Source organism: Grampus griseus (genome assembly GCF_964374135.1).
Source record: "Grampus griseus genome assembly, chromosome: 14".
In the NCBI taxonomy this organism is placed as follows: domain Eukaryota; kingdom Metazoa; phylum Chordata; class Mammalia; order Artiodactyla; family Delphinidae; genus Grampus; species Grampus griseus.
This window is the reverse complement of record NC_139008.1, coordinates 60,624,936-60,651,893: the sequence shown is the minus strand read 5'-3', so window position 1 is coordinate 60,651,893 and position 26,958 is coordinate 60,624,936. Positions and strand designations below refer to the sequence as shown.

The following is a 26,958-nucleotide window of genomic DNA, read 5'->3' as shown; positions in this document are numbered from 1 at the left end:
TGCAGAGAGTCCCAGGCAGGATAATCCCAAGGAGAAACACTCCAAGACACATAGTAATTACACTGACAAAAATTAAAGACAAAGAAAAATTATTAAAAGCAACAAGGGAAAAACAACAAGTAACATACAAGGGAACTCCCATAAGGTTAACAGCTGATTTCTCAGCAGAAACTCTACAAGCCAGAAGGGAGTGGCATGATATACTTCAAGTGATGAAAGGGAAGAACCGACAACCAAGATTACTGTAGCCGGCAAGGATCACATTCAGATTCGACAGAGAAATCAAAAGCTTTACAGACAAGCAAAAGCTAAGAGAATTAATCACAACCAAACCAGCTCTACAACAAATACTAAAGGAACTTCTCTACGTGGGAAACATAAGAGAAGAAAAGGACCTACAAAAACAAATCCAAAACAATTAAGAAAATGGTAATAGGAACATACATATTGATAATTATCTTAAATGTGAATGAATTAAATGTTCCAAACAAAAGACACAGGCTCACCGAATGGAAACAAGATTCAGGGCTTCCCTGGTGGCACAGTGGTTGAGAGTCTGCCTGCCAATGCAGGGGACACGGGTTTGAGGCCTGGTCTTGGACGATCCCACATGCCGCAGAGCAACTAGGCCCATGAGCCACAATTACTGAGCCTGCGCATCTGGAGCCTGTGCTCCACAACAAGAGAGGCCACGATAGTGAGAGGCCTGCACACCACGATGAAGAGTGGCCTCCACTTGCCACAACTAGAGAAGCCCTTGCACAGAAACGAAGACCCCACACAGCCATAAATAAATAAATAAATAAAAATTAAAAAAAAAACCCAAAACAATAAACAAGATCCATATATATGCTGTCCACAAGAGACCCACTTAGGACCTTAGGACCCATATAAACTGAAAGTGAGAGGATGGAAAAAGATATTCCATGCAAATTGAAATCAAGGGGAAGCTGAGGCAAAGTGAGAGTAGCACTGACATATATACACTACCGAAGGTAAAATAGTTAGCTAGTGGGAATCAGCAGCATAGCACAGGGAGATCAGCTCGGTGTTTTGCAATGACCTAGAGAGGTGGGATAGGAAGAGTGGGAGGGAGACTCAAGAGGGAGGGGATATGGGGAAATATGTATGCATATGGCGGATTCACTTTGTTGTACAACAGAAACTAACACAGTAATGTGAAGCAATTATACTCCAATAAAGATTTATTTTTAAGAACAGAAAAAGAAAAGAAAGCTGGATAGCAATACTCATATCAGATAAAATAGACTTTAAAATAAAGAATGTTACAAGAGACAAGGAAGAACACTACATAATGATCAAGGGATCTATCCAAGAAGAAGATATAACAATTATAAATATATATGCACACAACATAGGAGAACCTCAATACATTAGGCAACTGCTAACAGCTCTAAAATAGGAAATTGACAGTAACACAATAATAGCGGGGAACTATAACACTTCACTTACACCAAAGGACAGATCATCCAGACAGAACATTAATGAGGAAACACAAGCTTTAAATGACACAATAGACCAGATAGATTGAATTGACATTTATAGGACATTCCATCCGAAAACAGCAGATTGCACTTTCTTCTCAAGTGCACACAGAGCATTCTCCAGGATAGATCACATCTTGGCTCACAAATCAAGCCTCAGTAAATTTAAGAAAATTGAAATCATATCAAGCATCTTTTCTGACCACAACGCTATGAGATTAGAAATAAATTACGTGGGTTCGTGCCCCGGTCCAGGAAGATCCCACATGCCGCAGAGCAGCTAGGCCCGTGAGCCATGGCCACTGAGCCTGCACGTCCAGGGCCTGTGCTCCGCAACGGGAGAGGCCACAACAGTGAGAGGCCCACGTACCACAAAAAAAAACAAAAAACAAAAAACAAAAAAAACCCCATGATGATTCAAAACCGATGGGATGCAGCAAAAGCAGTTCTAAGAGGCAAGTTTATAGCACTACAATCTTACTGCAAGAAACAAGAAAAATCTCAAATAAACAATCTAACCTTACACCTAAAGGAACTAGAGAAAGAAGAACAAACAAAACCCAAAGGCAGCAGAAGGAAAGAAATCATAAAGATCAGAGCAGAAATAAATGAAATAGAAACAAAGAAAGCAATAGCAAAGATCAATAAAACTAAACGCTGGTTCCTTGAGAAGATGAACAAATTGATAACTTTAGCCAGACTCATCAAGAAAAAGGACTCAAATCAATAAAACTAGAAATGGAAAGGGAGAAGGTACAACAGACACTGCAGAAATACAAAGCATTGGGGCTTCCCTGGTGGTGCAGTGGTTGAGAATCTGCCTGCCAATGCAGGGGACATGGGTTCAAGTCCTGGTCTGTGAAGATCCCACATGCTGCAGAGCAACTAGGCCCGTGAGCCACAACTACTGAGCCTGCACGTCTGGAGCTTCTGCTCCACAACAAGAGAGGCTGCGACAGTGAGAGGACCGCACACCGCGATGAAGAGGGATCCCCACTCGCCACAACTAGAGAAAGCCCTCACACAGAAATGAAGACCCAACACAGCCAAATAAATAAATAAATAGCGTTCCCTTTAAAAAATAAAAAAGAAAAGAAATACAAAACATCATAAGAGACTACTACAAACAACTCTATGCCAATGAAATAGACAACCTGGAAGAAACGGACAAATTCTTAGAAAGATATAACCTTCCAGACTGAACCAGGAAGTAATAGAAAACATGAACAGACCATTCACAAGTAATGAAATTGAAACTGTGATTTAAAATCTTCCAACAAATAAAAATCCAGGACCAGATGACTTCACAGGTGAATTCCATCAAACATTTAGAGAAGAGCTAACATCCATCTTCTCAAACTCTTCCAAAAAATTGCAGAGAAGGGAACACTCCCAAGCTCATTCTTTGAGGCCACCATCACCCTGATACCAAAACCTGACAAAGATGCTACAAAAAAAGAAAATTACAGATCAATATCAATGATGAATATAGATGCAAACATCATCAACAAAACACTAGCAAACAGAATCCAACGACACATAAAAGTATCCTATACCATGATGAAGTGGGATTTATCCCAGGGATCCAAGGATTCTTCAATATGTGCAAATCAATCAATGTGATACACCATATTAACAAACTGAAGAATAAGAACAATATAATCATCTCAATAGATGCAGAAAAAGCTTTTTACAAAATTCAACACCGATTTATAAAAAACTGTCCAGAAAGTGGGCATAGAGAGAACCTACCTCAACATAATAAAGGCCATATATGACAAACCCACAGCAAACATCATTCTCAATGGTGAAACACTGAAAGCATTTCCTCTCAGATCAGGAACAAGACAAGGATATCCACTCTTACAACTATTATTCAACATCATTTTGGAAGTCCTAGTCACAGCAATCATAGAAGAAAAAGAAATAAAAGGAATACAAATTGGAAAAGAAGAAGTAAAACTGTCACTGTTTGCAGATGACATGATACTATACATAGATAATCCTAAAGATGCCACCAGAGGGCTTCCCAGGAGGCACAGTGGTTAAGATTCCACCTGCCAATGCAGGGGACACAGGTTCGTGCCCTGGTTCAGGAAGATCCCACATGCCGTGGAGCAACTAAGCCTGGGCACCACAACTACTAAGCCTGCTCTCTACACCCCACAAGCCACAACTACTGAAGCCCACATGCTTAGAGCCCATGCTCTGCAACAATAGAAGCCACCGCAATGAGAAGCCCGCGTACTGCAATGAAAAGTAACTCCTGCTCACCACAACTAAAGAAAGCCAGGGTGCAGCAGCAAAGACTGAACTCAGCCAAAAATAAATAAATAAATAAATAAATAAATTAAAAAGATATCACCAGAAAACTACTAGAACTAATCAATGAATTTGGTAAAGTGCAGGATACAAAATTAATGTACAGAAATCTCTTGCATTCCTATACACTAACAATGAAAGATCAGAAAGAGAAGTTAAGGAAACAATCCCGTTCACCATTGCAACAAAAGAATAAAATACCTAGGAATAAACCTACCTAAGGAGGTAAAAGACCTGTACTCAGAAAACTATAAGACACTGATGAAAGAAATCAAAGGTGGCACAAACAGATGGAGAGATATACCATGTTCGTGGATTGGAAGAATCAATATTGTGAAAATGGCTATACTACCCAAAGCAATCTACAGATTCAATGCAATCCCTATCAAAATACCCATGACATTTTTCATACAGGTAGAACAAATAATCCTAAAATTTATATGGAACCACAAAAGATCCTGAATTCCCAAAGCAATTTTGAGAAAAAAGAACAAAGCTAGAAGTATCATGCTTTCTTACTTCAGACTATACTACAAAGCTATAGTAATCAAAACAGCATGGTATTGGCACAAAACAGCCACATAGCTCAATGGAACAGAACAGAAAGCCTAGAGATAAACCCACACACTTACGGTCAGTTAATCTATGACAAAGAATGCAAGCATATACAATGGAGAAAAGACAGTCTCTTCAATAAGTGGTGCTGGGAAAACTGGATAGCAACATGTAAAAGAATGAAATTAGAACATTCCTTCACACCATACACAAAAATAAATTGTAACTGATTAAAGAACTAAATGTAACACCCAAAACCATGAAACTTCTAGGCAGAACACTCTTTGACATAAATTGTAGCAATATTTTTTGGATCTGACTCCTAAAGCAAAAGAAAGAAAAGGAAAAACAAACAAATGGGACCTAATTAAAATTAAAAGCTTTTTCACAGCAAAGGAAATCATTGACAAAACAAAAAGACAACCTACTGAATGGAAGAAAATATTTTGCAAATAATATGACCAATAAGAGGTTAATTTCCAAAATATATAAACAGATCATACAACTCAATACCAAACAACAACCTGATTAAAAAATGGACAGAAGACCTGAATAGACGTTTTTCCAAAGAAGACATACAGATGGCCAACAGGAACATGAAAAGATGCTCAACATTGCTAATCACCAGAAAATGCAAATTAAAACCACAATGAGACATCATCTTACACCTGTCAAAATGGCTATCATCAAAAATTCTACAAATAACAAATATTGGTGAGGATGTGTAAAAAAGGGAACCATAGTACACTGTTGGTGGTATTATAAATTGATGCAGCCACTGTGTTAAACAGTATGGAGGTTCCTCAGAAAACTGAAAATAGAACTACCATATACCCAGGAATTCCACTCTATTCAAAGAAAACATAAACACTAATTTGGAAAGATACATGAACCCCAATGTTCATAGCAGCATTATTTATAATAGCTGAGGTATGGAAGCAACCTATGTGTCTATCATCAGATGAATGGATAATAAAGATGTGGTATATATATATAATATATATTATATATATTATATACATATATATAATGGAATGTTACTCAGTCATTTTTAAAAATGAAATTCTGCCATTTGCAACAACGTGGTTGGACCTGCAGGGTATTATGCTTAGTGAACTAAGTCAGACAGAGAAGGACAAATACTGTGTTATCACTTATACATGGAATGTAAAAAATAAAAAAATGAATGAATATAACAAAACAGAAAGAGACTCATAGATATAAAGAACAAACTGGTAGTTACCAGTGGGGAGAGGGAAGGGGATTAAGATCTAAAAATTACTATGTAAAAAAAAAAAAAGCAACAAGGATATATTGTATAGCACAAGAAAATATAGCCATTATTTTGTAATAACTTTAAATGGAGTACAATCTATAAAAATCTTGAATCACTATGTTGTACACATAAAACTAACATAATCTTGTAAATCAACTATACTTCAATTTCTGAAAAGCAGAAAATAAAGTAAAATAAAACACATGGGGGCCAAAAATAGCCATGACAGCTTTGAACAACCGGAAAATGTGGGAAGATTTACCCAACTGAGGTACTAAAATTTATTATAAAGCTATTCTAACTAAGACAGGGTAGTTTGGTCAGAGAGATAGACAAAGAGCTCAATGGAATGAAAACCGCATTAAAAGAATCAGAAATTTATGGAAACTTATTGTACGGCAAAGGGGCAGTGTGGATCAAAATAATAATAATATCTCAATAAGATCCCCACCTGTAATACACACACACACACATACACACACACACGAAAAATAAAGTGAGATCAAAGGCATTAATGGAAAGAGCAAAACTTGATTGAGAAGTGAAAACCACTAGGATTGACACATATCCTTTATTGATACTATGTATAAAATAGACAAGTGATGGGAACATACTGTATAGCACAAGGAACTCTACCTAACGCACTGTGGAACCTAAATGGGAGGCAAGTCCAAAAGGGAGTGGATATCTGTATGTGTATGGCTGATTCATTTTGTTGTGTAGTGGAGGCTAACACAACATTGTAAAGCAACCATACTCCAATAAAAATTATTTTAGAAAAAGAATTGAAAACCTTTTTAAAAAAATATATAACAAAATCTCCAAATGATACCAATAGTCTGCTTTGTGGACCACACCAAAGGAAGAGGGACTCTCCCATATGTGCCAAGGAAGAAAAGATAAAAATATTTGTGCAAAATTGTACTAGCAAAACATTAAAGATTTCATATCCATCACAAAAAATTCAATACATTGTAGCATGCTCTTATAATAGATGCTATAGAGCAGTGGAAATTAAGAAAATGAAGCTACATATGCTAACATAAGTAAATCCCACAAACTGTGTTAAGTATAAAAATAAAACTTCAAGGATGCTGTATACAGTATAATAACATTTATATAAAAGTTAAAACATGCAAGTAATATTATATATTGCTTAAGGATTTATACATATGTTGTAGAAGTATGAAATCATGATTGAGATTATAAATACCAAATCCAGGCCAGTGATTTTAAAAGGAACAACAGATCATAATAAAATGTGAACAGTTTGCAAAGATAGCATGGTAGATAGGTCCATGGATATTTTTATATTATTCTCTATAAATTTCAGAATAGAAAAATGCTTATTCAACTTAGTGGTTTTAAATATATATATGTTAAAATGAAATCACACTTGCGAAAGCTCTGGATGTAAGTAAGAAGTGCTCTGAAAATTAAAGGTTGTTCACGATCAGGGGCACAATGGAAACCTCTTTTCTGGATCTACTTGTTTCTCTTTTGGGTGGAGGAAGTTTGAAGCTCAAAGCATCAGGGTCAGACATTACGGATATCCATGACCTACGTCCATCCTTGACTCAGCTCCAAAGCTCAGACAGAAGAAACATAGGAGGGTGTGTGGAAGGGAGCATGTGCATGGTGGAGGTGGGGACAGCAGAGTGAAGGGGGGCGGTCTTGGGTCACCTCTGGTCCTTACAGCTTCTCTCCACTTGAGCCCCTTGCACAGGGCAGGAAGCAGTGTATCGAAGAGTATGCAACAGCTATTGGGGAAAACATTCATTCATTAATTCCTCAAATGTTTTTGGAGTACATACTATGTGGCAGGCACTCAGCACGGCCTGGGTTCATGGCACTGATCAGAAATGAAGTCCTTACTCACTACACCCAACACCACTTTCTAAGTTGTGAACTCTCTCCCATACCCACATTCACCTGTGTTACTAGTCAGCACATCCAAGTACCCCAGATAGGTTCCATTAGTTGATTTTAATAATACTTTCCTTATTCATTCCTAGGATATACCATGTGATAACTGAATATACAACAGTTTATGGAAGGGCTCTTTGGAGTCTGGGTCTCCAATCTTGGACCTTTATCGCAACTCCATACCTTGGATCCTCATCTCTAGGGTCCCAACGAACATAACTGTAAAAACTTCAAATTCCAGGGTACTAAATAATGTATGAGATTTGAAAGCCTCTGAGAATTCCAAGACACATTGGGAGGAAATAAGATTGTTCAGAACTCTTCCTTGAGGCTGGATTGCTGTGTGACTTTTGGGCTCGCCCTTGATTCCTCTTGCCAGTTCAGGAAGGCCCTGATCTCCCTCTCTAAGGATTAAGACTGCCATCAACTCACCTGTTATAGGCTCCAGCACCTGTGGAAGTAGGTGACTATGAAACTGATTACCAGCAGAACCGTGAAGCCCAGGAGGAAAGCCACAAAGATAAGGGCAGGCATCTCTGGACCTAGGTGACAATAGGCAGAGAAGATAGCAAATGGGACTCTGTGAGTTAATATCTCACTCCACTTGGAGACAGAGGTCACCCAGTTTCTCACAGGTGTAGAGCTGAGCTTACCTGGGCTCCCAGTACATTTGTATGTGCCCGGGGCACATACAATGGGTCTGTATATGCAGCGAACAGTATGAGGCTGGCCTGGATGTGAGACTGTGCCTCATGCTGCACCTTACAGGTGAGCACACGCTCAGACACCTGCACCGAGGCATTCACCAAATGCAAGCTTTCCAAGGTGTACGTCCCATCACTATTCTGCTTTGACCTGGGTTGCTCAGCTCCTTTGAACGTACGGAAGTTCTTCAACCAGGTGAGATGCATACTCTGTGGATAGAATCACTGCACATGGCAGGTAACAGCCACCAAGTCCAAGGAGGGTGAAGACTTGGAAACGGTCATGCAAGGGGAAACTGACACCGCCCAGAGAAAGCAGACAATTACTGTAGGAAGTTCACTGTGGGAACCTGGGGGCTCCTTGAGCATGGGGTCATCTGCCCAGGGCCTGCCACTTAGAAGGAGTTAGATATTGGTTAACAGATGCATGCATAAGTAATCTCATGGTTGAAAGACAGTGGGAATGCATGAGTGAATGCATGCTTGGACGGAAGCATGGAATGATGAAGCTGTCCTAATCCTTCCTTTCTTTTCCACTGTGGCCATTAAATAGGAAAAGGTGAACCTGAATTCTATTTAAGAACTTATACATCAGTTGACTTACTCTATAACTTTATGAAGATTCCTAGCTTCTAATCTTCATGACTCCACAATACTAATATTTGACAGAGGAAGAAACTTAGGTTTGGAGAAGTTAAATATTTACTCAAGGTCACAAGTGGCAAAGCAGGAGTTATGCCAGACACAGGGTTTAACCATTTGCTATTCTGACACCCACCCAAATTATAAGGCTATAAGCATTTATGATTGCAGGCTGCTGGAATTATTACCTAAAAACTTCTGGAATTTCTTTCAACCAGGTTTTTCAGCTATGAAGTAGAATATATGTATACTGAAGAAAATTTGGGAGATTTCTAAACTACTAAAAGCCATTAAGGGCTTCAGTAGAATTCATAGGAACACACAGCACGGTGCAGTTTTCACACTAAACCAAGGGATGGGAGAACCAGATTCTGGTCCCTGCATTGAAACCACAAGCAAATGCAAGACCCTGTGCAGGTCACCTTCCCTCTGTTTCCAAGACCCTTATTATGAAATTGTCTAAGGTCAGATCAGCTTTCAGGGGTCCAGTTAAGACAGACTTCAGCTCTTGGTCTAGGGTAGAGAGAGAAACTCCTTTTATGTAGTGCAATTTGAAAAAAACTAAGCATATGTTTGTTCTCCAAATATTGTTTCTTTATACTCAACCCACCTCGACCTGTATGGTTACATCAATGATACTGCTAATGTGTGGACAACCAAGCAAGACACCATCCCTAGAAGGTCACTATCTGTTCTCAGTCTTTCCCCGTCAGCACACAGGCAGGGATTCCTACCAAGGAAAGAGCAGAACCCTGAGAACAGATTGTGAAGGTCTGGTAACTAGGTGGTGCCTGTGGAGAACAGGCCAGGGCAAGGTACCACCAAGCAAGTGCCATGGTCTCCAGAGGGTGACAAGGACCAATAAAAGGATGGAGGGTCTCAGCGAGACCACTCCAGTCACCAGTGAGCTCTCTGGGCTGTAAGGGGTCCAGGACAGTGTCGGGAGGACAGAGACCCAGGCACAGCTGAGGATAACTGCTCCCACGCACTGAGAGCAATGTTTGAGTCACTGCACATGTGTTAACTTATTTATTCTTCACAACCAAATGATATAAACACATACAGCTATTTGGTATTAGAAAAGACAACAAAAAGCCAATAGAAGGACCCTACAAAATCATGTCCCAGTTTCAGTGAAATTGTCAAAGAGGAATTGATTCAAATTTGAACTTGAAAAACACTTCAATTATTAAAATAATTTTATTTAAGTTATATTTTAATTAAGCATAGAATATAATGACAACTATGCACCAACTCTTGGAAGGAACAAGTGTTGGAAGTGTAAGGAAGTTGGCATTACTTTTTTCTTAAAAACTTATACCAAGTACCATCAAACCCTTCATTTAAAATTCACACACAATCATTAAAAGGTAATTTTGAGGGAGGAGCTTCAAGATGGAAGAAGAGTAGGACGTGGAGATCACCTTCCTCCCCACAAATACATCTACATGTGGAACAACCCCTACAGAACACCTACTGAATGCTGGCAGAAGACCTCAGACCTCCCCAAAGGCAAGTAACTCCCCCACGTACCTGGGTAGGGCAAAAGAAAAAAGAAAAAACAGAGAGAAAAGAATAGGGAGGGGACCTGCACCAGTGGGAGGGAGCCGTGAAGGGGGAAAGGTTTCTACACACTAGAAGCTCCTTCGCGGGCGGAGACTGCGGGTGGCGGAGCGGGGGGATGCTTCGGAGCCACGGAGGAGAGCACAGCAACAGGGGTGCGGAGGGCAAAGCGGAGAGATTCCCGCACAGAGGATCGGTGCCGACCGGCACTCACCAGCCCGAGAGATTTGTCTGCTTACCCGCCAGGGCGAGTGTGGACTGGGAGCTGAGGCTCGGGCTCCGGAGGTCAGATCCCAGGGAGAGGACTGGGGTTGGCTGCGTGAACACAGCCTGAAGGGGGCTAGTGCGCCACAGCTAGACGGCAGTGTGTCCAGGAAAAGGTCTGGAGCTGTCAAAGAGGCAACAGACTTTCTTGCCTCTTTGTTTCACAGTGCACGAGGAGAGGGGATTAAGAGGGCCACCTAAACGAGCTCCAGTGACCGGCGCGAGCCGCAGCTATCAGCGCGGCCCCCACAGACAGGCGTGAGACGCTAAGGCTGCTGCTACAGTCACCAAGAAGCCTGTGTGCGAGCACAGGTCACTATCCACACTTTCCCTCCCGGGAGCCTGTGCAGCTCGCCACTGCCAGGGTCCAGGGATCCAGGAACAACTTCCCCGGGAGAACACACGGCACGCCTCAGGCTGTTGCAACATCATGAAGGCTCGCCCCGCATTCCATTCACCTCCCTCCCCCCACCCCGCCCCCAGCCGGCCTGAGTGAGCCAGAGCCCACTAATCAGCTGCTCCTTTAACCCCATCCTGTCTGAGCGAAGAACAGATGCCCTCAGGCGACATACATGCAGAGGCGGGGCCGAACCCAAAGCTGAACCCCCGGAGCTGTGTGAACAAAGAAGACAAAGGGAAATCTCTCCCAGCAGCCTCAGGAGCAGCGGATTAAATCTCCACAATCAACTTGATGTACCCTGCATCTGTGGAACACCTGAATAGACAACGAATCATCCCAAATTGAGGAGGTTGACTTTGGGAGCAATGATTATATATATTTTTTTCCTTTTTCTCTTTTTTCTGAGCGAGTGGATGACAGGCTCTTTGTGCTCCGGCCGGGCGTCAGACCTGTGCCTCTGAGGTGGGTGAGCTGAGTTTAGGACATTGGTCCACCAGAGACCTCCCAGCTCCACATAATATCACACAGCAATAATCTCCCAGAGAGCTCCATCTCACCGCCAAGACCCAGCTCCACCTAATGACCAGAAAGTTACAGTGCTGGACACCCTATGTCAAACAACTAGCAAGAAAGGAACACAACCCCACCCAAGAGCAGAGAGGCTGCCTAAAATCATAATAAGTTCACAGAAACCCCAAAAGACAGCACCGGACGTGGTCCTGCCCACCAGAAAGACAAGATCCAGCCTCAGCCTCCAGAACACAAGTGCCAGTCCCCTCCACCAGGAAGCCTACACAACCCACTGAACCAACCTAAGCCACTGGGGGCAGACACCAAAAAACAGGGGAACTATGAACCTGCAGCCTGTGAAAAAGAGACCCCAAACACAGTAAGTTAAGCAAAATGAGAAGACAGAGAAACACACAGAAGATGAAGGAGCAAGGTAAAAACCCACCAGACCAAACAAATGAAGAGGAAATAGGCAGTCTACCTGAAAAAGAATTCAGAATAATGATAGTAAAGATGATCCAAAATCTTGGAAATAGAATGGAGAAAATATAAGAAACGTTTAACAAGGACCTAGAAGAACTAAAGAGCAAACAAACAATGATGAAAAATACAATAAATGAAATTAAAAATTCTCTAGAAGAAATCAATAGCAGAATAACTGAGGCAGGAGAATGGATAAATGACCTGGAAGATAAAATAGTGGAAATAACTACTGCAGAGCAGAAAAAAGAAAAAAGAATGAAAAGAATTGAGGACAGTCTCAGAGACCTCTGGGACAATATTAAACACACCAACATTCGAATTATAGGGGTCCCAGAAGAAGAAGAGAAAAAGAAAGCGACTGAGAAAATATTTGAAGAGATGATAGTTGAAAACTTCTTTAATATGGGAAAGGAAATAGTTAATCAAGTCCAGGAAGCACAGAGAGTCCCATACAAGATAAATCCAAGGAGAAACACACCAAGACACATAATAAGCAAACTATCAAAAATTAAATACAAAGAAAAAATATTAAAAGGGAAAAACAACAAATAATATACAAAGGAATCCCCATAAGGTTAACAGCTGAGCTTTCAGCAGAAACTCTGCAAGCCAGAAGAGAGTGGTGGGACATATTTAAAGTGATGAAAGGGAAAAACCTACAACAAAGATTACTCTACCCAGCAAGGATTCCATGCAGATTCGATACACAAATTAAAATCTTTACAGACAAGCAGAAGCTAAGAGAATTCAGCACCACCAAACCAGCTTTACAACAAATGCTAAAGGAACTTCTCTAGGCAGGAAACACAAGAGAAGGAAAAGACCTACAATAACAAGCCCAAAACAATTAAGAAAATGGTAATAGGAACATACATATGGATAATTACCTTAAATGTAAATGGATTAAATGCTCCAACCAAAAGACATAGACTGGCTGAATGGATACACAAACAGGACCCATACATATGCTGTCTACAAGAGACCCACTTCAGACCTAGGGACACACACAGACTGAAAGTGAGGGGATGGAAAAAGATATTCTATGCAAATGGAAATCAAAAGAAAGCTGGAGTAGCAATTCTCATATCAGACAAAATAGACTTTAAAATAAAGACTATTACAAGAGACAAAGAGGACAGTATATAATGATAATGGGATCAGTCCAAGAAGAAGATATAACAATTGTAAATATCTATGCACCCAATATAGGAGCACCTCAATACATAAGGCAAATACTAACAGCCATAAAAGGGGAAATCGACAGTAACACAACATAGTAGGGGACTTTAACACCCCACCTTCACCAATGGACAGATCATCCAAAATGAAAATAAATAAGGGAACACAAGCTTTAAATGATACATTAAACAAGATGGACTTAATTGATATTTATAGGACATTCCATCCAAAACCAACAGAATACACTTTTACCTCAAGTGCTCATGGACCATTCTCCAGGATAGATCATATCTTGGGTCACAAATCAAGCCTTGGTAAATTTAAGAAAACTGAAATCGTATCAACTATCTTTTCTGACCACAACGCTATGAGACTAGATATCACTTACAGGAAACAATCTGTAAAAAATACAAACACATGGAGGATAAACAATACACTACTTAATGACCAAGAGATCACTGAAGAAATCAAACAGGAAATCAAAAAATACCTAGAAACAAATGACAATGAAAATATGATGACCCAAAACCTATGGGATGCAGCAAAAGCAGTTCTAAGAGGGAAGTTTATACCAATACAATCCTACCTTAAGAAACAAGAAACATCTCAAACAATGTAACTAACACCTAAAGCAATTAGAGGAAGAAGAACAAAGAAAACCCAAAGTTAGCAGAAGGAAAGAAATCATAAAGGTCACATCAGAAATAAATGAAAAAGAAATGAAAGAAACAATAGCAAAGATCAATAAAACTAAAAGCTGGTTCTTTGAGAAGATAAAAATTTGATAAACCATTAGCCAGACTCATGAAGAAAAAAGGGAGAAGACTCAAATCAGTAGAATGAGAAATGAAAAAAGAGAAGTAATAACTGACACTGCAGAAATACAAAGGATCATGAGAGATTACTACAAGCAACTCTATGCCAATATAATGGACAACCTGGAAGAAATGGACAAATTCTTACAAAAGCACAACCTTCCAAGACTGAACCAGGAAGAAATAGAAAATATAAACAGACGGATCACAAGCACTGAAATTGAGGCTGTGATTAAAAATCTTCGACAGGGCTTCCCTGGTGGTGCAGTGGTTGAGAGTCCGCCTGCCAATGCAGGGGACACGGGTTTGTGCCCCAGTCCGGGATGATCCCACATGCCGTGGAGTGGCTAGGCCTGTGAGCCATGGACACTGAGCCTGCGCGTCCAGAGCCTGTGCTCTGCAACGGGAGAGACCACAACAGTGAGAGGCCCGCGTACCACAAAAAAAAAAAAAAAAAAAAAAATGATCATCTCAATAGACGAAGAGAAAGCTTCTGAAAAAAATCAACACCAATTTATGATAAAAACTCTCCAGAAAGTAGGCATAGAGGTAACTTACCTCAACATAATAAAGGCCATATATGATGAACCCACAGCCAATATCTTCCTCAATGGTGAAAAATTGAAACCATTTCCACTAAAATCAGGAACAAGACAAGGATGCCCACTCTCACCACTATTTTTCAACATTGTTTTGGAAGTTTTAGCCACAGCAATCAGAGAAGAAAAAGGAAATGAAAGGAATCCAAATTGGAAAAGAAGAAGTAAAGCTGTCACTGTTTGCAGATGACGTGATACTATACATAGAGAATCCTAAAGATGCTACCAGAAAAACTATTTACTAGAGCTAATCAATGAATCTGGTAAAGTTGCAGGATACAAAAATAATGCAGAGAAATCTCTTGCATTCCTATACACTAATGATGAAAAATATGAAAGCAAAATTAAGGAAACACTCCCACTTACCATTGCAACAAAAAGAGCAAAATACCTAGGAATAAACCTACCTAAGGAGACAAAAGACCTGTATGCACAAAACTATAAGACACTGATGAAAGAAATTAAAGATGATACAAATAGGTGGAGAGATATAACATGTTCTTGGGTTGGAAGAATCAACATTGTTAAAATGACTATACTATCCAAAGCAATCTACAGATTCAATGCAATCCCTATCAAAGTACCAATGGCATTTTTCACAGAACAAGAACAAAAAATTTCACAATTTGTATGGAAACACAAAAGACCCTGAATAGCCAAAGCAATCTTGAGAAAGAAAAATGTAGCTGGTGGAATCAGGCTCCCTGACTTTGGACTATACTACAAAGCTACAGTAATCAAGACAGTATGGTATTGCCACAAAAACAGAAATATAGATCAATGGAACAGGATAGAAAGCCCAGAGATAAACCCACGCACATATGCTCACTTTATCTTTGATAGAGGAAGCAAGAATATACAATGGAGAAAAGACAGCCTCTTCAATAATTGGTGCTGTGAAAATTGGACATGTAAAAGAATGAAATTAGAACACCCCCTAACACCATACACAAAAATAAACTCAAAATGGATTAAAGACCTAAATGTAAGGCCAGAAACTATCAAACTCTTAGAGGAAAATTTAGGCAGAACACTCCATGACATAAATCACAGCAATATCCTTTTGGACCCACCTCCTAGAAAAATGGAAAAAAAACAAAAATAAACAAATGGGACCTAGTGAAACTGCAAAGCTTTTGCACAGCAAAGGAAACCATAAACAAGACCAAAAGACAACCCTCAGAGTGAGAGAAACTATTTGCAAATGAAGCAACTGACAAAGGATTAATCTCCAAAATTTACAAGCAGCTCATGCAGCTCAATATCAAAAAAACAAATAAACCAATCCAAAAATGGGCAGAAGACCTAAATAGACATTTCTCCAAAGAAGTAATATAGATTGCCAACAAACACATGAAAGAATGCTCAACATCATTAATCATTAGAGAAATGCAAATCAAAACTACAATGAGATATCATCTCACACCAGTCAGAATAGCCGTCATCAAAAAATCTACAAGCAGGGGCTATCCTGGTGGCACAGTGGTTAAGAATCTGCCTGCCAATGCAGGGGACACAGGTTCAATCCCTGCTCCTGGAAGATCCCACATGCCACGGAGCAACTAAGCCCATGCGCCACAACTACTGAGCCTGCGCTCTAAAGCCTGCGAGCCATAATTACTGAGTCCGCACACCTAGAGCCTGTGCTCCACAACAAGAGAAGCCACCTCAATGAGAAGCCCACACACCACAAGGAAGAGTAGCCCCTGCTCACCGCAACTAGAGAAAGCCAGTGCTCAGCAAGAAGACCCAACACAGCCAAAAAATAAATAAAACATAAATAAATTTATAAAAAAAAATCTACAAGCAATAAATGCTGGAGGTGGTGTGGAGAAAAGGGAACCCTCTTGCACTGTTAGTGGGAATGTAAATTGATATGGCCACTATGGAGAACAGTATGGAGGTTCCTTAAAAAACCAAAAATAGAACTACCATACGACACAGGAATCCCACTACTGGGCATATACCCTGAGAAATCCATAATTCAAAAAGAGTCATGTACCACAATGTTCATTGCAGCTCTATTTACAATAGCCAGGACACGGAAGCAACCTAAGTGTCCATCGACAGGTGAATGGATAAAGACAATGTGGCGTATATATACAATGGACTATTAGTCAGTCATAAAAAGAAATGAAATTGAGCTATTTGTAGTGAGGTGGATCGATCTAGAGTCTGTCATACAGAGTGAAGTAAGTCAGAAAGAGAAAAACAAATACAGTATGCTAACACATATATATGGAATCTAAAAATAAAGAAAAAAAAACGGTCATGAAGAACCTAGGGGCAGGACAGGAATAAAGATGCAGACCTACTAGAGAATGGACTTGAGGACATGGGGAGGGGGAAGGGTAAGCTGGGACAAAGTGAGAGAGTGGCATGGACATATATACACTACCAAATGGAAAACTGATAGCTAGTGGGAAGCAGCTAGCCTAGCACAGGGAGATCAGGTAGGTGATTTGTGACCACCTAGAGGGGTGGGATAGGGAGGGCGTGAGGGTGGGAGATGCAAGAGGGAAGAGATATGGGGATATATGTATATTTATAGCTGATTCATTTTGTTATAAAGCAGAAACTAACACACCATTGTAAAGCAATTATACTCCAATAAAGATGTTAAAAATAAATTAATTAATTAAAAAAATAAAAAAATAAAATTTAATTTAAAAGGTAATTTTGAAAAATTATTTGAAATTATTTAACTGTTCTATCAATTTTAAGGGACCTCTTCTCATCAAAATTTTATCTTTTGAAGTGCCCGCAGGATCATTATGATCATAGATTTTTTTCTTTCTTGTTTCATCTTTAAATGTGGGAAGATTCACTTGGGATACCAGCAGTTCTAAAATATCATTTACATCAATTACTTGAAATACACTTTGCCAAGTTTCTGATTTCACTTAGCAATGGATGTGGATTCTAATTGTACAATGTGGTCTGAGGTTTGCCACATTTCAATCAAGGAAAGACCCACCCCCTAGAGCAGAGGGTTTCTGGGTGCCACACCACCTCCTGCAGCCACCTGATCTCAGGGCAGCAGTGCTGGGTGGTGCCACCTTCTATCTCAGATTCCTGAAGCTCTTCCGCAATCCTCTGCCTCAGGAGTTCTCCACAATCGTGAAATGCCATGCAGCCCATGCAGGCACATCCCAGCCTCCCCCCTCCATGGACAATCCTGAGGAAGAGTCTACAGAGTTCCTCAGAGGGTCCCCAGTGGCACTGAGCCTCAGTCACCCACAGGGGCACCCAGTTCAATAATACCCATTCTGGGGTGTCCCTTATTCCCTGTCTCACTAGCTCCATCTCTTATCCCAGCCTCACTGAATCATCTCACAACCACCTGCACCCAAGACCTAGTTTCAGGCTGTGCCTCCAGGGAAACACAAAGAAAGACACCCAGAAAGTTATTTCCATGATGGGAAACCCAACCTGAGATGCAGGAAGTGTTGAGCCGGGAGGGTTTAATGAGGGAGCTAATTTATAAATAATTAATTTGTTTGTTAAGATTTTTATTATCTATGACTTTTGCTTCTCCAAACAATTGTCCTAACTCCAGGGAATTATATAAAATATGCCCTGAATGATCATTTTCCTATTTTACACTCAAAGATACGGAGACTCAGAGAACTTAAACAACAAGCAGGAGGTCCCACAGCTGGTGAATAGCAGTCAGAGCCTGAATTCATGTCAAAAGGTCTCTCACTCACCAGCTTCCCAGCCTCGGGCAGACTTCGCTTTCTACAACCTCAGTTTCCTTCTATAAACCATGAATGCGATAAGCAGTACAGGGCAGTTGTTCACATTAAATAAGCCAATCCGTACAAATGTGTATATTGACAGTGTGCTGTGCTCATTTGAGTCATTAGTATCAATATTTTATCCATGTAAAATGATGTGTTTCCCTCCACAATAATAGCAAAAACATGAGGAAAATATTTTGTAAACTTTAAAGTCCTATAAATATTTAAGGAATTAATTTTACTGCTGTGCAGCCTTGGACAACTCACTTGCCTTCTCTGGGCTTTAGAGTTGTAAACAATGAGATGATCACTAATATTCCTACTAGGTACACTATGAAGGGCTTTCATATAATGTGATTTGCAGACCAGTCAAGTATTGATCTAGGCCAAGAAAATCAAAATCAATTAAAAAAAAACTGATGGAAAATTAGGCCTTTACCCAGATATGAGTAAAGATAAAAAAAATCATCCTTGCATCTAAAATTTAGACATTCACAAAGGGTTTTAAATCCTCTTCATATAAAAAAATTATGATAATAAAATTAAATTCCCAGAAGATATTTTTTCTCCATTTTACAGCTGAAGAAACTGAGTTCTGAGAAGTGATGTGAATATTAATTATAAAGACAAATAACAATTGTCACTTCTCTGTGGTTAATGAGCAAGAGATGTGTTAATTACTTTACCAGTATCATTTCACTGAATTCTTGCCACAACAAAGTGAGGGATATCCCATTTATCAGTCGAGGAAACTAAGGTTCAGAAACTTCAAGCCCAACTCTGCACTAACCCGTCTGGACAAAGAGAATGTCCTTATCACGGAGGTACTGGTCTAGCTGGATGGTTTTCTGGGAAACCAGTGTGGACCTGTGCTTGACTTGGCAGAGGACAAGGGAGTACACGTTGTCAGCCTGCAGAGAGACGAGCACACTTCTGGTCACATTGTAGGTGTCTCCAGTAAGGTAGACGCTAGTCCGGGGCTTTAATCGCTGGTGGGTGTTTTTTTTTTTTTTTTTGCGGTACGCAGGCCTCTCACTGTTGTGGCCTCTCCCGTTGCGGAGCACAGGCTCCGGATGCGCAGGCTCAGCGGCCGTGGCTCACGGGCCTAGCCGCCCCGCGGCATGTGGGATCTTCCCGGACCGGGGCACGAACCCACGTTCCCTGCATCGGCAGGCGGACTCTCAACCACTGCGCCACCAGGGAAGCCCTGGTGGGTGTTTTTAATGCAGTTCACAGTAACCTGACATGTGCAGAATCCAGAGAACATGAAGGTCAGTTGGATGCTTCTGCCCGGCTCAGATCACTGAAGGGGGCCTTGCAGGGCATAAGCGTGTCTGCTCCTGCCTGTAGGAGAGACCCCACCTGTGAGAGGATGCAGAGGAGCCCGAACTCAGTGAGAACAAATCCTCAGCATCACCGTGGAGAAGCCCCATCGCCTCCCCTTCCATAGGCTTTAAAGTTTACATTCTGACAGTTCAGTTATGAAGCTGATGTCAGAGGCCAGACAAGAAGCTACAGGGACCACAGCAGTTTGTAAGGAGTCCGACTCCCAACCACACCTCACAGCCAACACCCACATCCCACAACCCTGCTTACAGACTCTGAGACCTATCCCACCAAGTTCTCACTGCAGCCCTAAGAGGAGGGAGCTACTCCTATCCCCATTTCACAGACGAAGACACTAAGGCCCAGACCCTAAGTACCTTGTCCAAGATCCACAGCTGGTCAGTAGAGCCAGGGTTCTTAGCCAGGAAGTAAGGACCCAGGGTCTGTGCTCAGTGACCAGGCTCAGCTCTGTCCTCAGTCCCTGGACAGGGAAGAGTGTCTCACTGCTCCCAGAACAGCACAGATACAGGGTAGGACCACAGGCTTTGGGGTCACACTCAGCCCAAGTTTGCATTCCCAGCCCCTCTACTGCATAAGCCTGGACAACTCAACTCTCTAAGCCTCAGTTTTCTCATCTGTAAAATGGGGCTGATTCTTAATTCTCAGAGTTAATTAATAAATTACATACAGTAACTAGTAAAGAATATAAGACACATGGTGATCACTCTATAAATGATAACTATCGTCATCCAATACTCACAACCACCACCTAAATAATTGTTATTAATCATATTTCTAATGTTAGAGGGGGAAAGGCTGAGTGGGTTAGTACCTCACCCAAGTCCCTCACAGCAAACAGAACTCACATTCCAACCCCAGACCAAGTCAAGGGCTCTTTCTGTTACATCACAGCTGCCTCTATTTCTCCATAGCTTCCTCATAATAATCAGTGAACTTCAGTCATTTCCTGCTTGCAACCCAGCATGGTCTAGGCATCATGAAGACTGCCATCAGTCATTACAGAGCACCCACTGTGCGTTCCAATGTCTGGATGCCAAGCAGGGGTCAAGGGAAGGAGTCCCAGCTGGTCCCCACCTGGTGGGCAGTCCTCATTGCTCAGAGGAGGTAACTGAGCTCAGAAACAGCAGTGCTTTGCCTGAGGTCCCAGATGGCCCGTGGCAGCTCTGCTAGGTGACACTGATCCATTTGACTCCAAAGTCTGGCCACGACCGAACTTAAGAGCCAGTATCTGCTTCAGGTCTGTGAGGGTCTCAGCACGGAGGAGACGCATAAATGGACAAAACCCCCTGTAGGGACTTGCAAGAGGCCCCATAGTTTCAGAGCCAATGGTGAGAACTGAATGATGTGGGTAGACCTGACAATTCAGGAAGAAATAATTATGAATACAGAGCATTTAAGAGGGGGATTTGCAAAAGACTTGAGATAACACTAAGATTTGTATTCTTAGACAGGATGGAGGAAAAAATACAGAAAACACATTGAATTGTGAACAGACAGCCCTGTCTTCTAATCCACGCTCTGTTATTTGAGACCCCTGAGACCTGGTCCCTCTGCTGCCTATCCTGGCTGTCAAACATCAAACAACATATGTGAGGATGCCTGTCACACAGTAAGTGCTCTACAGGTGTCAGCAAACATGACCAGAAGCACAGAGGTGGGAGTGTGTAAGGGGTGAGAGCTGAAGAAGGGCTTTAGGGGTCAGGCTGAGAAGGTGTTGCTGCAAAGACACGTTAACAACGAACAGAAGGGGGTCTGACGTCAGAAAAAGAAGTTTCCCCGCTGCAGATCACAAGGCACATCAAACACCACACAGGGGAGTGGTAGTATCAAAGTGATGCTCTCACGGGGCTAACCTTGCAGCAGTGGGACAGATACATGCATGCAGGCAAAGGAGAAAAGTAAGACAGAGAGAAAAATCTCAGCATGAGTCAATAAAGAAATAGTGTAACTTGCTTCGGATCAGAAAGGACCAGTCTGTAATTTTTCACACAGATCTATATATCCCGCTGGGTGGACGTTTTTCTTATTTCTTCTAGACACGAAAAAAAAAAGGCACTGAGAAGTTGAAAGGTAGTGGGTTCATTGCCCCTGAGAATTCTTAGAGCAGGCAGAAAAGGCCAGTTCTTTCAGGGAGAAATAGAATGCAGGGTCAATGCTCCTGTTGTGAAGATGTGTGGTTTTGCAGCCCAGCATCCTGTCTACCCTTTTGCTGGTGGTGGCTTGGGCTGTAATACATGCTGCAGGCCCAGAAGCTCACGCTGCCTGTAGGGAGTTGTCCTATCCCACTTCCTGTGGTTCTGGAGAGCTCAGTCCATACTCTAGCTCACCCTTGGCTGGTCCAGGTCTGGCCAATTCTAATACTCCTATCTCTCCACCTCTCCTCCTCTCCCCAATTCATCCCTTCTGGCCCAGTCATTCACTCTCCCAAGCTGATTCCAGCTGGACCAAGGAAAGATCCGTCCTCAAGGTCTGAACTGCTGGTGGGCAGCTCTCCCTAGTGGAGAATGTTATCTAGGACACAAAAGGTAGATAGGAGGAGATAGAATCTAATTTGGATAGGGTGGGGGTGAGAAAGAGAAGAAGCAGAAGGAAAATGAGGGACAGAGGAGGGGAGAAGAGAGAAAAAAGAGACTGAGAAAGAAGTGAGAGAGAGCAAACTCAGTAGCAGAGAGAATGAGAATCCTGCACCTGCACCCTCCCTGCTTCCCAGGCAATCCTGTCAAGAATTCTGACCTCTCTTTAAAATTGAACTCCAGAAACTCTCAGCTGAACCAGTCTTGATTAGAGCTTTCCTGGAAGGGATTTTGGTGCCCATCTCTCCTTAATCTTTGCCTTTTCCTGCAGTCAAGAGAACTTTCCACCTGAAGAGTTCATGGCATTGGGGAAGTCCTACTTCTTCTTGAGGAGGATAGAGGGGAGGCGGGAATGGAACTTGGGGATGAAGGCTTGAGTTTTATCACAACCCCAGGGCATCCTCCCTTCCTTCACCTTCATCCTTTGCTGCCCTGAGTCCCTGACCTACTGCTGTCTGCACCCCAGGCAGATGGCAGGTGTTTCCAGCCTGGCTGCCCAGAGGGGCTGGGCAAGAAGCTGCACCCACCTTTTCCCACCCTGGGCCCACAGGGTGGTGTTGGCTTGGACTGGGGGCTGTTCCTCCTGGACCACCCAGCAGGCAAATTTGCTGCTGTCCAGCATGGTCTCTGCCTGCCAGGTATGCTCCAGAGCGTAGGTCTCGTCTGGGCTTCTGACAACCTGAGGGGACTTCATGGTCTGTGTCGTGCAGGCGTACTCCATCCAGGTGAGGTGCAGCTGGGATGGATAGAAGTGGCTCACATGGCACAGGAGATTCACTCTCTAATGCACATGGATTTGCATTCCAGAGGGCTTCGTGGTGGTGATCTTCGGGGTGGGGACCACTGGACAGAGAAACAGAAAGGAACATCTGTTGAAATTACCCCTATCTGCCTGCCCTCTATGTCTTTCTCTCCCAGGAACCAACCCTAGAGCTTTCATTCTTAAATCAGTTACCTTTTTTGAAAAAGAAATAAATTTTTCTTGGATGATCAATGTAAGGCAAAGAGAGCTAAGTGTTAGCATTCATTAAATATGGGTAGGGGTACATGGTGTCTGCTATGCTATTTCCTGTGCATTTGAAATATTTCATATCATGAAATATTATTTTAAGAATTATAAACTATAATTTCCATGAGAACAATGACTTATTTTTATTCATTTCTATATCCCTAGCACCAAGAACAGTGCCTGACACACAGTAGATATTGTGGATGAATGGATGAATTAATTCATTTGTGTTGAATAGCCCCTTTAAATACATATTTAAAATTAAAAATAGTAATGATATTAATAAAACAAAGATGTTTGGAATGGACGCTTAGTCCAGATAATAATAATAAAATCAAATATACACAAACAACTTACTGAGTGTCAGGCAGTGTTCTACGTGCTTTACAAGAAATAGCTCATTTAATACTCACATGAAACCTACAAGGTAGGTGATAATTTTATTCTCATTCTAAGGGGAAATTGAGGCACAAAGAGGTTAACTTACCGAAGATCACATTGATTGTGAAGTGGTACAGTCGGGACTAAACCCACATGGGGGCCTCTGGAACCTGTATCTTTAACAACTCTACAGCGGGATCAGCCACGGCAAGGCGGAATTCCAATTTCCCACTGGAAGTCCAAGGGGGGCTTCGGGCAAAAGACTCCGAAAGTCAATCCAGGATAGCGATGCCCCCACCCAGCCTTCCGCCTCCGCAGCTTGGAGCATTCAGAGAGGTTCGTGCTCTTCCGCAGAGCTCTGCCAGGACCCCGTGCGTGACTTCGCAGGTCATCTCCGACAAGACGTCTTGGGACAGTGTCTCCACACCTTACTGGTGATGGAGTAATTGCCTTTGTCGCCGGTCACCAGGTGCTGAGCTGAGGCTGGATGCTCATCTCTGTCCTTCATCCAGGTGACATTGAAGTCTGAGGAGCCGAAGGAGTCAGCGGTGCAGTTGAAAGCACCGGATTCCCAGGGGTTGTCCTGTGAGCCGGGCCCGCCAGAGAGATGAAGGGCTGCCCGTCTAGGAAAGAGATGGCTGTGACTGCGCGCTGAGAGCCCGCCGCATCCCACAGCAGCAGCCGGAAAGAGGCGCCGCGGTGTGTGCAGCCCTGGGGACTTACTATGTGCCCTGTCTGGCTGCAGCCTCGGGGAGCATATAAACAGATGCTAACAAGTAAACAAGCAAATACAGAACTACAACTGGGCCTCAGTGACCTCAGGGAAACTCAAGGAGTGCAGACATAGGAAATGCCTGGAGGACTTATTCTGGAAAGGCGGTATGAGAAGGATTCCTGGAGGAGGTGACATCTTGAGCTGAAACTGAGGAACAGATAGGAGCCAGACATGGGCCAGGGCAGGGGAATAACATTCTAGAAAGTGGGAACAGCAGGTGAGAAGCACCTCGGGCTGGCAGAGCTTGGTTGGCTTGAGAAACTGAGATGTCTGTAGGACCTCCGCATCATGGGCGGAGAGGTCGAGATGGGGAAGAGGCTGTGGGACATGGGGATGCTCTTAATTCCTTTCTGAGTGTGATGGGAAGCCATCAGAGATTCTAAACAGAGGAGCAAGCTGGTCTCACTGGCATGTTTTAGAAGATAATTGGGGCTGCTGTGTGGAGAATGGAAAGGAGGGTGGCAACCTGGGGGAAGGGAAGCCAACGAGGAGGCAGCACAGAGCTCCAGGTGTGAGGTGATGGTGCCTGGACCAGGGTGGTGAGAAAGGGAGGGACCCATATGAGGTACATTTGGAAGATACAGCCAGCAAGACTCGTGATGGACTGGAGGGGAGCCAAGGCACAGAATGAACTATGGATAAATGATTCCTAGGTTTTCCTCTTGAGCATTTGGGTAGATGGTGGTTCTAGGTTTTGAGATGGGGCTAAATGGACCAGGTTGGGATGGGTGAGGTTTGGTGAGGAATCAAGATTTCCATTTTGGACATAAGTGAGAAGCCAAGAATCACTGCGGGCAGGCATGGCTGGCCCTCGTCCTCAGGGCCTTCCCGTTATCACCCCATTGGGCCTCCATCCTCTGCTTGTTCACTTCCAGTGACAGGGGGCTCGCTGCACTGGGGGCAGCTTCATCCACCCTCACAAGCTAGGGTGAGGCCAGAGTACTTCTTCTCCTAACCTAGGATCTATCTCCTAGAGTCATCCTGACAACTGCAGGACTAGACTCTTCCCTCCCCATCAGGACAGACTACAGAGATCTGAGAGCAGGGGCCTCTCCAAGTCTTCACTACATTTGCTGAGCCCCTTCTCTGTGCCAGTGTGTGAACTGGGTACTGAGGACACAGAGATGTATCATACAGGACCCGTGCTGGGGGGGAGGGGGTGGGGAAATAAACCAGCAGCAACAACACAGGGTGACAGATGATGGAGCGCAGTTCAGGAAGCCGTGGGAGCCTGTCCCCTTAGCACACAGCTCTGCATCATGCTCTCCTCTGAGTAAATCCTAGTGGTAATCATCTCCCCTCCCGCACACCACACCCTGTGGATCATAAAACACTCTCAGAGTGTTTCCCTGGTGGCGCAGTGGTTGAGAGTCCGCCTGCCGATGCAGGGGACACAGGTTCATGCCCCAGTCCCGGAAGATCCCACATGCTGCGGAGCGGCTGGGCCCGTGAGCCATGGCTGCTGAGCCTGCGTGTCCGGAGCCTGTGCTCCGCAACGGGAGAGGCCACAACAGTGAGAGGCCCGCATACCGCAAAAAAAAAAAAAAAACACACTCTCAGGGGCATGTGCTCATTTTCATCTGCATACCAACTGTGGGAGGCTGGTATTATTGCCCACTTTCCAGAAGAAGCAGAGACTCAGAGAGGTTTAGTGACTTGCACAAGGTCACACAGCCTGTGAGTGGCCAAGGAGGGATGTTAAGCATGTCCACCTGACTGTGGGTCCAGCACTCTTTTCACGATGCCAGAGGCTCCATCACTCAGGGGGCTTCTTGGTCCCTCTGTCTTTGCGCCCCCACACCCTCTCTGAACTAGACCTGGTAGTCACCCAGACCAGAGCTGACATCAGAGATACTGGGTGGGGCGGTGCCCCTCTTTCATTCCCTGACCTCCCCCCAGCCCCTTACCTTCATGTCACATATTCCATCTCTTGACCCCCAAAGCTCCCATCATCCCCATTATCCACAAGGTCCACACTGAGGAAAAGGCATGAAACAAGCACCCTGGCAGGCAGGCAAACAGCGTAGCTACTCCTCCCCTGCAGCACGAGGTGGCTGGGTTTGGTAATCCCTGCCCTTTCTGAGGGTCTCTGTGGGTAGCACTCGGACTCACCTGTGAGCCTTAGCAAAAAGGTGAGCAGGAGGGTGCCCAGCACCTGCCCAGGTGTGGCAGTCATGGCAGGAGGCTCCCAGCATCCCTGGAATATGCTCGCTTCAAGCCCTGGATGAGGCTCCACATGAGCCCAGGAACCACTGCCTGGTCTCCTGACAGCCTGGGGCGGACCTCGCAGGTCCTGGCCACACACCCATCCCCAGACCTGGAGCAGTGGATTGAGCTGCAGCGAGAGAAGTGGCCACTGTGACCCAGGTCTCCTTCCAAAACCCGAA

General features: G+C 43.1%; 1 protein-coding gene across 1 annotated transcript in view; it reads right to left on the bottom strand.

Annotated features, from left to right (window-relative positions):
* The window catches only part of LOC309832745 (signal-regulatory protein beta-1-like), a gene marked incomplete at its 5' end in the record, with an annotated part of 72,152 nt that extends 45,405 nt beyond the window's left edge, over positions 1-26,747 (bottom strand). The window contains 3 exons of the mRNA XM_082670722.1: positions 22,944-23,142; positions 24,224-24,321; positions 26,684-26,747. Coding sequence (XP_082526848.1) covers positions 22,944-23,142; positions 24,224-24,321; positions 26,684-26,747 — 361 coding nt within the window. The remainder of the gene's footprint in view (positions 1-22,943; positions 23,143-24,223; positions 24,322-26,683) is intronic.
* Between the last annotated feature and the right edge of the window lie 211 nt (positions 26,748-26,958).